At 41.7% G+C, this 12,602-nt stretch overlaps 1 protein-coding gene across 4 annotated transcripts in view; it reads right to left on the bottom strand.

The window, feature by feature from the left end:
* Positions 1-12,602, bottom strand: part of TAOK1 (TAO kinase 1) — a 110,102-nt gene that overhangs the window by 39,055 nt on the left and 58,445 nt on the right. For all 4 annotated transcript variants that reach the window (XM_065573483.1, XM_065573486.1, XM_065573485.1 and 1 more), the window contains 6 exons: positions 10,400-10,445; positions 9,475-9,571; positions 8,515-8,628; positions 7,465-7,556; positions 4,524-4,617; positions 819-900 (listed from right to left, as the gene is read on the bottom strand). In XM_065573483.1, coding sequence (XP_065429555.1) covers positions 819-900; positions 4,524-4,617; positions 7,465-7,556; positions 8,515-8,628; positions 9,475-9,571; positions 10,400-10,445 — 525 coding nt within the window. The remainder of the gene's footprint in view (positions 1-818; positions 901-4,523; positions 4,618-7,464; positions 7,557-8,514; positions 8,629-9,474; positions 9,572-10,399; positions 10,446-12,602) is intronic.

Raw genomic sequence — 12,602 nt, 5'->3', positions numbered from 1 at the left:
ATCCTGAATGCCACTCGATACCGTCAAGGGAGTCCACAGAAGTCACATTTGTGTAAGGCCATATCAATACCTACTAGTAGATTGTCAAATTAAGTATATTCACTTAGGCATGCATCAGCTCATTGCAACAATTTAAAGACACTTACTGTGTTTCACTGCTAGAGAAAAGGAAATTAAATATATACAGCACATGGGAGAGGGGAGAAGGAGAAGAAGCCAGGCAACATAACAGGAGGAACTCTGCAAACAAGTGACATGTATCAGTGTCAAGAAAAGCAATATGAGGGAGAAAAGTCCACTTGATCATACTGGAGGGTACATTTCAAATCTATGTATAAAGCACATAGGTGCTGGAATAATGTAAAAGCCTGCAGGAGTGTATATAGCACAGGATGAGAAGTAAAGAAAGATATTTTGCTAACCAATGCATGATAGCTCTGTCAGGTTTAAGCATAGCAACCAAAGGGCACACAGAGTTTCAGGAACTGAAACTCTAAGATTTGGTGGTGAGCCTATGGCACTCGCTGAATATTCCATTAGTAACTATGAAGATACAGCTGGGTTGCTGAATCATCTAGCTAGCTGCTTCAGACACGGAGTAGTAAAGTTAGGAATGCTTACAAGAAAGAGTGCAGTCCACAAAGTTGGTTAGTTCTTTAGCTTGAGAGTATTAGGGATAACAGACCAAGCATTGTTTAACCTTGGTCTACAAGAGCAGCAGGTGAGAAAGAAAAAGTGCTGTAGAGCATTATACTTCATACAATCCTTTCTTTCTAACACCATCTGAAGAAAAAAAAAGACAGGACAAGAAAGCCAACCTTCAGAAGCTCCTCTGATGTAGGCCTGTCTTGAGGAATTTTCTGGAGGCAAGAATCTACGAAGTTTCGAAAATAATCAGACCTATTGCAAGAGAAAAAAACGTTAACCGAGTTAACTGCTGACTTCTTCATTTTAAACATCTCATTAAGGAACCATCTATACCAAAAACAACCCCTCTGATCCCCTGCCTCCCCCCCCCAAAAAAAACCCTCAACACTTGACACAACATATCTAAGTCAAGCCAGACTCCCTGGTTCCTATGTAGATCCTTTAACCTCAGCTGCCAAACTGGCTCAGAGTCAGAATGCAAGAATACTGTGCAATTCAAGAGCAAAGGAAAGTTTGTACCTGTTATCTAAAGGCCCACATGATTCTGAATGCCTTCATTAATGGGGTAAACTTCCACACTTAAAAACACTTTCGTTTTGATGGGATAAATTTAACTATCAGATTCAGCTAGCACATAGGCCTTGTGCCTGCCCTCTGCCCAGGGTGAGTTTAACCCCCAGCACACTGCATTAGCAGAATACCTAATATGTCTCAGACACGTCTTCCAAAATATTCTGGAATCCATTGGCAGGGTGGCCGTACCGGGGTAGGTGAATTTTTCATCTCTTTGGATGCTGAGTCTCTACGTTCTGCCCCTTCCTCATTTAAAAACGCAGACTTTCCAACAGACGTTACTACTGACATGGAGATTATAGAACTTCCGAGATTTTCTTCTTCTCCCTCTCCCTCCAAAAACCCAGGTAATTACTTGATTTTTCCTTCTACTAAAGTTTTCTAGCAAATTAAATTCTTGAATTTTTTGGTCAGAAAAATCTATAAAATGAGCAGAACCTTTTCTGCAAATATTGTGTGTGGGCACCTAATCAGAACATCTGTGAGGTAAAAAAGGTTGTAAAAGCGCAGTACACTGCATTACAATCCAAACATCAGGACTGCAGCTTAGCAAACAACATTAATGCGATGCTGGCAGGCCAGATGCCAGCTCTTGTCCAGGCTGCAGGCATTAGCTAAGAATCGTAGGACTGGAAGGGACCTCGAAAGGCCATCTAGTCCAGTCCCCTGCACTTAAGGCAGGACCAAGTATTATCTAGACCAGTGGTCACCAACCTGTAGATTGCGATAGACTGGTCGACCCTGCAGCCTCTGCCAGCCGATTGTGATCTCCGGCCACTAAAAGTCCGATGGCGCAGTGGGGCTAAGGCAGGCTCTCTTCCTGCCCTGGCCTCACACCGCTCCTGGAAGCAGCCAGGAGGCCCGAGGGAGGAGGAGCAGGGGTCTCCGCGTGCTGCTCCTGCCTGCAAGCACTGCCCCTGCAGCTCCCATTGGCCGGGAATGGGAAACTGTGGCCAATGGGATCTGCGGGGGTGGTGCCTGCAGACAGGGGCAGCATGCAGAGCCACGTGCCTCCCAACAGGGGCCGCGATGGCTGCTTCTGAGAGCAGCATGGGGTCAGGGGAGCCTGCCTTACTTAGCCCCACTGCGCCGCTGACCGGGAGTTGCCCAAGGTAAGTGCCGCCTGGCAGGAGCCTACACCTCTCCTGCACCCCTGAGCCCCCTCGCAGAGCCAGCACCCCATACTCCCTCCTGCACCCTGAACCCCCTCCTGCACCCACACCACCCTGCCCCAGCCCTGAGCCACCTCCCAGAGCCAGCCCCCCCGTACCCGCTCCTGCACCCTAACCCTCTACCCCAGCCCGGTGAAAGTGAGTGAGAAAGAGAGTGGGAGAGAGCAAGCAATGGAGGGAGGGGGAATGGAGTGAGCAGGGTGGGGCCTCGGGGAAGGGGCGGGGTAGATTCTGGATTGCACTTAAATTCAAAATTGATCTTGTGCATAAAAAAGGTTGGAGATCACTGATCTAGACCATCCCTGACAGGTGTTTGTCTAACCTGCTCTTAAAAATCTCCAAAGATGGAGATTTCACAACCTCCCTAGGCAATTTATTCCAGTGCTTAACCACCCTGACAGTTGGGAAGTTTTTCCTAATGTCCTCCCATTGCTTCTTGTCCTGTCCTCAGAGGTTAACAACAACAATTCTTCTCCCTCCTCCTTGTAACAACCTTTCATGTACTTTAAAACTGTTCTCATGTCCCCCCTCAGTCTTCTCTTCTCCAGACTAAACAAACCCAGTTTTTTCAATCTTCCTTCATAGGTCATGTTTTCTAGACAATCATTTTTGTTGCTCTTCTCTGGACTTTCTCCAATTTGTCCACATCTTTCCTGAAAGAACTGACAGCCTTGTAGCTGGATACAAGACTAGGTACCTATATGTTAGTTTTGCTCAAAATAGGTATTTATTAAGAATGTGTTTAGTTTCTATGAAGTGCTTGTAAATTGCCGCATGCATTAGTCTCGCTTGTAATATCTGTACTCCATGCTGTAAGAAAATATGTAAGTTTTGTTTGTTGTATAATTTTGAAAATGTTTGCTCAGAACTTGTGAACTCAGGCATGGGAATCATCTCCTGCCCTGCCCATCCATGAGGACTATCAAAATCAGATGTGCCATCAAGGATCATCGCAATACAAAGGCCCACCTAGGAAATGCTACCCTGCAAGGAAGCTTGTCCTGTGGGCTTTGAAGCTGAATGAAGGAAATAAAATGAACCCTCTGGAAAATTTTCCATCTTTTTTGCTATTTAAACTCTGAAGGGCCAGAGACTCTAAACTGAAGCCAGAGATTCCCGGGGTTGCCTGCTGAGTCTGCCCTGAAAGAGGCTTTGAATTGACAGACCACTACAACTATCACTCTTAGGATTTAGATGGTACCTCATTCGTGTAGATGTTTGCCTGTAAAGAGTTCTCATTCTTTTTTCCTAGCTGGTAATCATTTAGATAGTTTATTACAGGATCGGCTACAGGCATAGTCTCTGGTGTAATATCTAGGATACTAATTGATCTGGGGTAGGCGACTGGTCTCCTGTGCCTGGAAGCAACCCAAATGTGGCGTGATTTTTGGTGTATGCAATCTTTTATCACTAAGTCCGGTTTGTCTGGGTGGCAAGATAGACTGGAGAATCAAAGAGGACTGTCTGTGACTCCATGGTAAGACTGTTATAGTGATGCAGGAGTTCACATTTGTTACTGACTTGATGAACTCTAAATCTAGAACATACCACCAGTTTGAGGTGTCTGCCCTGGGGTAGGCACTCATGGTCATGAGCCACTGTAGACAGCGTGACAATTATTATCAAGTTTTTTACTTTTAAAATTGATTCATCTGTATGCTGATTCAAAAGAAAATTTTCAGGACCAGGAGGCACAAAATGTGACTATTTTATGTGTGTTTGCAAACTCGATGTAACAACGGCAAATACATAATCAGTGGTTTTCTTCAGTGAGGTAATGGTTCCACAAACCAAGATTTGGGTTTCATAAACTTTGTTTTTAATAATATAAAAATAATCATTTGCTGCTAACCTCTAGGTTTCCAATGTTTACTGACACATGCCTTACCGTGGGATTTTATGTTCTTACAGCAAGTCTGTTCCGTTTCTGGATTTGCTGCATTCCTAGTCTCTAAAATATTCACTTATTCAGTGGTGAATTTTGTGCACATAAAATGTACAGTGCACCTACTTATCAGCCTTTCAGCTCACATCTTCCCAACAGGAATCCAGCCATTTCAAGAACTCAGCATGACAAAGCACTCCATTTATAGCAAGTCCCTACAACACGTCTCTCTCAGTAATACTCACCATTCATTAGACTGTAGTGTAGGGGATTCATTCTGCGCTATGTGATATAAGGCACTCATTGCGTTCATATTAAACAAAGGAGGCTTCCTTTCCGCTATACATAAAAGAAAATAATTTTTATAGAGAGAAATAGTCTCATAGTTTTCCCCTTAATTTATTCCCATTGCTTATAAAACCACAACAGTAGGACCACTAGTGCCTGAACATGGAGCCCCCAACCAACCCTAACCCTGCAACAAGATGTGCTGCCATGTGCTCCTATCATTGGTTTTACCCCTGCAGAAGATGAAAGCTCTTTGAAGATCAAATGTCTTGTCTTGTCAAGCTTTCAAATTCTTTGGGTCGTCATGGTGGCGCACTCACTCTAAATTACCAAAATATACATAAATCAGCAATAAGATCCACACTCAGTGGCTGCAGAGCCACAATATGGGCTCTGGCCAGTTTGTTACACCATTATTTTAAAACCTAAAAGTACTCAAAATCCAATCGGATGGTAGCGATGTGGACAAAGCTGGTTACTGACGCTGTCACAAACATACTTCACTGACTGAACATATATATGTTCAGTCAATAACAAGCAAATTCTTCACTATTTTGAGGGTAGATTCTCTGGCTCTCCTTTCTCTTGCAAGCTTGTGTAGTCTCATAGGACCAACACAGTATGAAATTTTAATAAGGAAGGAGATGATCTCACCGAAACAATAGAATAGAAGGTTCGTCAGAATGTTTACTGGGTAAAACTATAAAACTGAAGCTCACTGCAAACATTCCAAGGAAACAGTTCAAATTATGACATTTATACCCAGGGGAAAATGCAACTGAATAATTTTTTTTAACATAGGATTCAATTCCTATTTTCAGCTGGTGCTTTGGCATACACACATTCTCCTCTCTACCTCCCACCAAGTACTTCACAATCATATATATGATGGATGTTAATGGACACTCTTCCATGTTTTGGGATTTAGTAAAATAGCCTCATGCCCCACCAGTTCACCAGAACTCTGAAACTGAGGGATGATGCCCCCCTTTGAGCCAAAAATCATACAAAAAAGCAAGCACACTTCATAATGCAGAAAATCAGTATGCAATAAGGCACAAAAGGGGTGTGGTCACCATGAGCTAACTGCATTCTTGGGACACTGGAACCAGCCAAACCTTTCTAGCCCACTCAGAGCATGATTATGTCATGATAGTCACGCCCCTTAAAGCTGCTTTATTTTGGCAACAAAAGTCTTTACTCTGAAGGAGTCTCTTTTATGTACTGGAAGAAAATGAAGTTGACAGCCTGGAATGTTAGACAGCAATTTTAGCTAAACTCTGTGTTTCACATGGATTAGGGTATTTCTGAGAATGTTCACGAGCCAATCAGACTGTTCATTCAATCAATGACATTTTAGAACAAACAAGAAGATATGACAAGGCAGTTAATACAGCCCCAGTTACGCTGGGATGGAGGAAGGAATAACTTTGCTACCTTAGGGGGCATTGGTATCGAAGTGCTATTATTAAGTTGGATCTTTATCATGAAAATATTATACATTAGGGTGAAAGAAATTGTCACACACCTGTAACCCTTTTAAGCAGACATGCTGCTTTAAGTAGCCCATTCTAACTGCAGTGCCATGATTTATTTCCTGGGTGAGGGTGTTAATACTTCAAGACTGAATTGTTCCAAATCTTCCTTAAGAGATCTTCCAGACAAATTTATTCATGTGTGGCAACACACCCTGAATATAGCTATGAAGCTGTTTGTTTAACCTAGGGGTGGGCAAACTACGGTCTACAGGCTGGATCCAGCCCACCAACCGTTTTAATCCGGCCCTCAAGCTCCTGCTGGGGTAAGCATCGCCCGGAGCCTGTACCCCCCCGAGCCTCTCCCCATGCTCCAATCCCCTGCCCTGATCCCCCTCCTGCCCTCCGAACCCCTCAATCCCAGCCCGGAGCACCCTCCTGCACCCCAACCCCCTCATCCCCAGCCCCACCCCAGAGCCTGCACCCCCAGCTGAAGCCTGCAGCTCTTCCTGCACCCCAACCCCCTCCCCCAGCCCTGATCCCCATCCCCGCCCTCCAAACCCCTCAGTCCCAGCCCAGAGCACCCTCCTACAGCCCAAACTCCTCATCCGCAGCCCCACCCAAAAGCCTGCACCCCCAGCTGGAGCCCTCACTCCCCAACACACACTCCATCCCCCCGCCCCATCCCAGAGCCCCATCCCACACCCTGAACTCCTCATTTCTGGCCCCACCTCGGAGCCCACACCCCCAACCAGAGTCCTCACCCCCTCCTGCATCCCAACCCCAATTTCATGAGCATTCATGGCCCACCATACAATTTCTATTCTCAGATGTGGCCCTCGGGCCAAAAAGTTTACCCACCCCTGGATTAAACCAAGCTTCATGAACATAGGACGCCTCAAGGAAACTTTACTCTGTATACAAATATTGAAGTTAACATTTTGCTTTTCAGTTTTAAAGCCATATGTGATTCTGGTACTTTAAGATCTACTTTTGTAAATTTTTCTCTGTATGGATCATGCTTTTTCATTCAAAGGTTAACTGACCCCACACAGAGCGTAGACGCCGTAAGTGCTAGAGGGTTTGCTGTTTTCCTTGTCTATAAAAATCTCTTCCTTTGTGTAATGAAAACGCTAGTTCAATTAACACGAAAAAAAACTTACTCTTGATTTTTGATAAAGCACTTACCACTTCACTCTAAAGACCATGTTCTAAAGCCATCAGAACAAGGAAGCAAGCACAGGTCTCGTGCATGGTAACTCAGATCAATACACTCCAGGGTTAAACAATTCAGACTCACAGAATGAAGTTTAAACATTCTTTTTAGTAGAAATTAAATGTACTTTACAGCATTAACACCACAAGTTGGACACAGAGGAAAATCTGTCAGGTAGTCTAGTACTTTTAAAGGAAGATGGCTTACCTAACTCAATACATGTTATTCCAAGAGACCAAACATCTACTTTGCCATCATACTGCCCTTCATCCATGGCTAAAATTACTTCTGGGGCCATCCTAAAACATAAAATTAAATTCTCATAAAATTCTACACAATCATTACAATACTCCATAAGCATTTCAATACTCCATAATTGGCCATGTTACAAATTGACTAATTTGAACTATTAAGATGGAAAGACACATTGCACAGGATATCACGCATATGCCTGGGTCACTTCAGTCTGAATTTGGATCCCAACTTGGTGAACTCCAGAATGCAATACAAGTGGCAAAGCCTACACAATGCATTCTTGCCCTCTACCCAGCTCTTCACATTTATGAGCATTACAACCCTGCTCCACCCACATCTCCAATACTCTAGTTGGCTAACCAATACTGGTGATGCAACTACCACATGAACATAAAAAACAGCCACACTGAGTCAGACCAATGGTCCATCTAGCCCAGTATACTGATTTCTGACAGTAGTTGGTGCCACATGCGTCCAAGGGAGTAACAAAACAAGGCAACTTTGAGTGAAGCTGTATATACACCACAGATTAGATGTAGAAGATCAAACCATACAAGATGTCTGCAAAGATTTCTGTTCAATCAAACTGGCCTTTTCTATGAAAAACACCCTCTTTAGTCATTTGAACAACCAGATGCCATGAGAACGTTTGACGTTTCAAACCATGGTATTGGTTGAATACAGCATGCACATATTTGCTTCAGGAGCATCACTATAGCTACTTACAGTCAGGGTAAATCTAATAGCAAAATGTATACAATTTATGAAAAGTAAATAAAAGTATTATACACACATAGGAGAGCACTGAACTGTCCTTCCCTTAAAATCTCAACAGATCCAACTTTTCATAGCACTTAATGTTATATTTGCAATGTACATTTTGATTTCAACAGAAATGTACTGTCTCAAACATGGATTTTAGTAAGGCCCAAACAAATTAGACAGCCTAACAAAAAATGTTACTTCTTGAAGCCACAGGTGTGTAAAAAAAACTTTCCTTACCAATATGGCGTCCCCACAAATGAATTGGCAGGAGATGCTATGGAAGCGGATCCGAAGTCAGCAAGCTTCACCTGGCCTGGCTCTGTCAGCAGGATGTTTCCTGCCTTGATATCTCTGGTTATGGAATACAAACATTACTATTACATCCCTAAGCAAGGAAAGCATCCATAAGACAGCCACAATGGAGTGTGCCATCATTCACAGGTTCAAATGACAGAACACACTGACCCCTGTACAAGAGTTTCAGTAATGAGGAGTCATAGCCTTAATAGTATGCCTGATCTTGGAATCTAGTTTAGTGTCTTGAAAAATCAACTTTAGATTTCAGTGACTTCTAACAGCACCAAGAATTATTTAAATGTCACGACTGCAATCCATCCATCAACCATAAGAGATGGCTAGCTCCCCTTTTTAGACATTCTACAAAAAAAATTAATAATTCCAAAAACTAACTCATTTTATTCCTACCAAAATGTGACAGGAATCTTGTAAAAAATTATTTATACTGTTTGACTTCCTTTATTGCCATTTTCCCCTGTGTGTGTATTACATAAAGCTAGTTTTTAAGAGGGTTATTACTTTTCTTTATGGGAAAAAATACCAAGCAACTTTCACACTGAAGCTGCCAAAAAGCTATTGAGCTAAACTATGTGCATAGTCAGCCTTGGTGTTCTGTGCTTCAAGGGATGAGCATCACCACTGAATTCTACCATATCAAATGGGAAAAGCACAGCAAATTCAAGTCACTACTATAGTAAACCAGATATAAAAGATAAGGGGATTTTCCTGGCATTTTAGAATTATTGTGAATTACTAATTCTAGAAATATGGACACTGCAAAAAAAAAAAATCTCTACTTACAAATCTTAAATGTCATTTCCATCATTGGGGTGATCAGGCTGCAAACAACAAGATAAATTACCTGAAAGTGTGTGAGACAGTAACTCTGTAAGTACTTACCTATGGATCATATTGTGAGAATGCAAGTATGCTAGTCCCTGGAGAGCACCATGGGTAATTGCTGCTATTTCCACCTCTTGCAATGGCTTTTTATGAACTTAAGGAAAGAGTACGTTTGAAATTCATTATTAAAGAAAACAATGCAGTTTACAATGTTCAGCGAATACTTTCAAAAATGTAAACACAGACCTAGAAAGCTATAAGTTCTAGTTTTAAGAGGCCTATGTCCTGCATGAGAAGCGCATACCCAGTTTTGTAGATGGAAATATATTATATAATCTGGAATCAGATGTAATCCTCTACTATAACACTGCAGCTACTCATTCTATCAAAAAAAGGGCACACTGCTAAATTCACATCTAAATTCTTGTCAGCTTTTCGACCATTTTACCAATGGTATTTGAGATGAACATTAATTTAACATTAATGAACCTCAACAAAACAAATCTTTTCTCCCAGAATTCTTCCAGAGGCCAAATGAACTATTCTGTAGCTCATCTCAAACAGTTTGACAGGAAGTGAAGGTAACTAACAAAATGCTTCATTTAGCAAACCCTTGCTACTGGGTGTAGTGAGTGACACTGTAGTCAGTGGGACTACCCCTGACACTAAGCATTATGCCTGACAGCCAGGGTTTGCAGAATTAAGCTCTAAAGCTGCATAAAAGGAGAATCTCAAGTTCAAGGAATACAAACAGATGGTTGAAGACTTATTTAAAGATAGTAAGAGAAGACCAATTGTTTGCCTAGGAAAGCTATACACTACATAAAAATACCGCAGATATGTAAAATTTTGAGCTATTGCAATTTTTCATTCCCCACCCCCCAAAATAATTAAATAATTGAACACTGTAGAACAACTCTGATCCATAATCTGTTTGATTGAAACTGAGAAATTTATAATCCAAGAAATCTTTGAGACATACCTTCTAGTAAGTCTGATGCTGATCCTAAACAATATTCCATAACAAGCTGTGTGGGGAGAAATCAAAATAATGTATTACAGAATACCTAGAGATAAATACATGGTGACTAGTTTCATCGGCTTGTGAATAGTTAGTGATCCAGCATTCATTCACCTACTATGAATCTTACAACAGGAATTTGCCTTGTGTTCTGGCTGAAACTACCATCATCTCTCAGACCTTCAGAAAAATAAGCCTAGGCCCAAGATAATTTAGGTATTGGAAAAACAGATTTTACAAAACAATCCCAACAGCTGTGTTTCCATATTTTTGTTTAAATTCCAGTGAATTTAAATTCCCCTCAAACTTAGTTATACTATACATCTTTGGTAAGGAAAAGAGAAGAAAAGGGAATTACATACTGTATATAAGGCAAGGGCCGTGTTCAGTGATGTATCCTTAGAACATAAAAGCAGCAGTAGAATGGTGTGAGGTTTACACTAGAAACTTTTGCCAGTTTAGCAATGTTGAATAGGGGTGTGATTAAAGACCTGCTATGCCAGCAAAAGCTCTAGCGTAGATCAGTTATATCAGTATAAAAGTGCTTCTGCTGGTAGAGAGTATTTTTCTCAGGACACTGGTATAAGCTCTTCCAGCAAAAGCTCTGTCAGTATAAACTGCATCTACACTAGGTGGATTTGCTGATATAGCATCTTAGCTACACCCGCAAACCTTTGCTGGTGTAGACTAGGCCTAACTAGAGCTTCCAAATATGATGATACAATAATCTAATATTATTCCTAACATAGGGCCCTATTCTACCACGCTTACTGATGTTGAGCAGTACCTTACTGTAGGAACAATTCCCATTGAAATGAACAGAATTGCTCTTTTAGTAAAGAATCACACAGAACAAAGTGGGCAGAATAGTGCCCACAGCAAACTATATACAAAAGAGATAAATAGAGTACATAATTACTTACCAGGAATGCTCAAATTATATTCAATAACTTTATCATATTATTTACGGCTAACCATTTATTTGTATTTAGATTAATTTTGTTATAATCAGATTTCTCAAAAACGTAAAAAAAATATTGTATAGGTCTTCTAGTACTACGGCTATTGATTTATGAATAGTATTTACACATTAATATAATCTAATACACAATTGTTTTGTGATATTGAACTATTGCAATTTTATCAATGAACTGTGTGATGTGCAACTTCTTCCTGTATGTAGATAAATATATATATGCAATGAGCAATCCAAATGAAGAAAGGCTTTTTGACTGTATATGCACATAATGTTTGCAACCCAAACACTGCAGCACTAGTCTAGCGCAGTGGTCCCTAAACATTTTTGTCCGTTTTCCCCCCACCCCCCTGGTCTGTGCCCCCCCCCCCCCCCCCCCCGGAGCCATGGTTGGGAGCAGGGCCAAGGTGAGAGCCAGGGGCCACGGCCAGGAGCAGAGCTGTGGCTGAGGTTGGGGCTAGACCTGAAGCTGGGGCCAGAGTGGAGCTGGGAGCAGAGCAGGACTGGGTAGCGCTCCCTCTCCACCCCCCCATGAGGGCTTGTCTGGGGCCTCACTGCACCCCTAGGGGGGGTGCCCCACGGTTGGGAGACTACTGGTATTGTGCATAAGAGCCAGAAAGTGAAATTGATTATTCAGCTTTATGTCATCCAAAGGGTGTAAAAATGAAAAGGCAAAATAAATAAAATGGGTAAAAGTAAATTAGACTGTCCAAATGGGGAGAATTTAAAAAAAATCTGTGATAAAACAAGTGATTTTAAAAATACAATTTTATAATCTGACTATCCATTTAAAAGAATGAACCAGTTATATATGGAACACAGTCAAAATGTAAAACACTGAACCACAGTTAATAGCTCACTGGGACATCAGATATACTGTTAGACAGTAAATGAAATTGCCATATTTTTTTCCAATGCAGTGAAAATTAATGAAATGCATTCTTCCTCTCCTCCAAGCAAGAATCAAAAGGCCAAGTACTTGTTTTTTATTTAACAACCCAGCAATGAAATGAGTTCTGGGCACTAATATCAATACACCCCTTCAGGAAGGGAGGAGAAAGTTTTCAGGGTCTCTGGACTTGCCTTACATGGGTCACAGAATCCACTGAGCCTGGTTGCCTATTTCTAAGCATCTTGGGAGTTGCACCTTTTCCTTATCAGTCTCTGTAGGAGACAGAGATTTCAGGT

This window comes from Chrysemys picta, chromosome 19 (assembly GCF_011386835.1).
Source record: "Chrysemys picta bellii isolate R12L10 chromosome 19, ASM1138683v2, whole genome shotgun sequence".
NCBI lineage: Eukaryota > Metazoa > Chordata > Testudines > Emydidae > Chrysemys > Chrysemys picta.
The sequence above is the reverse complement of the archived record's forward strand: the minus strand, read 5'-3'. Positions and strand labels throughout refer to the sequence as shown.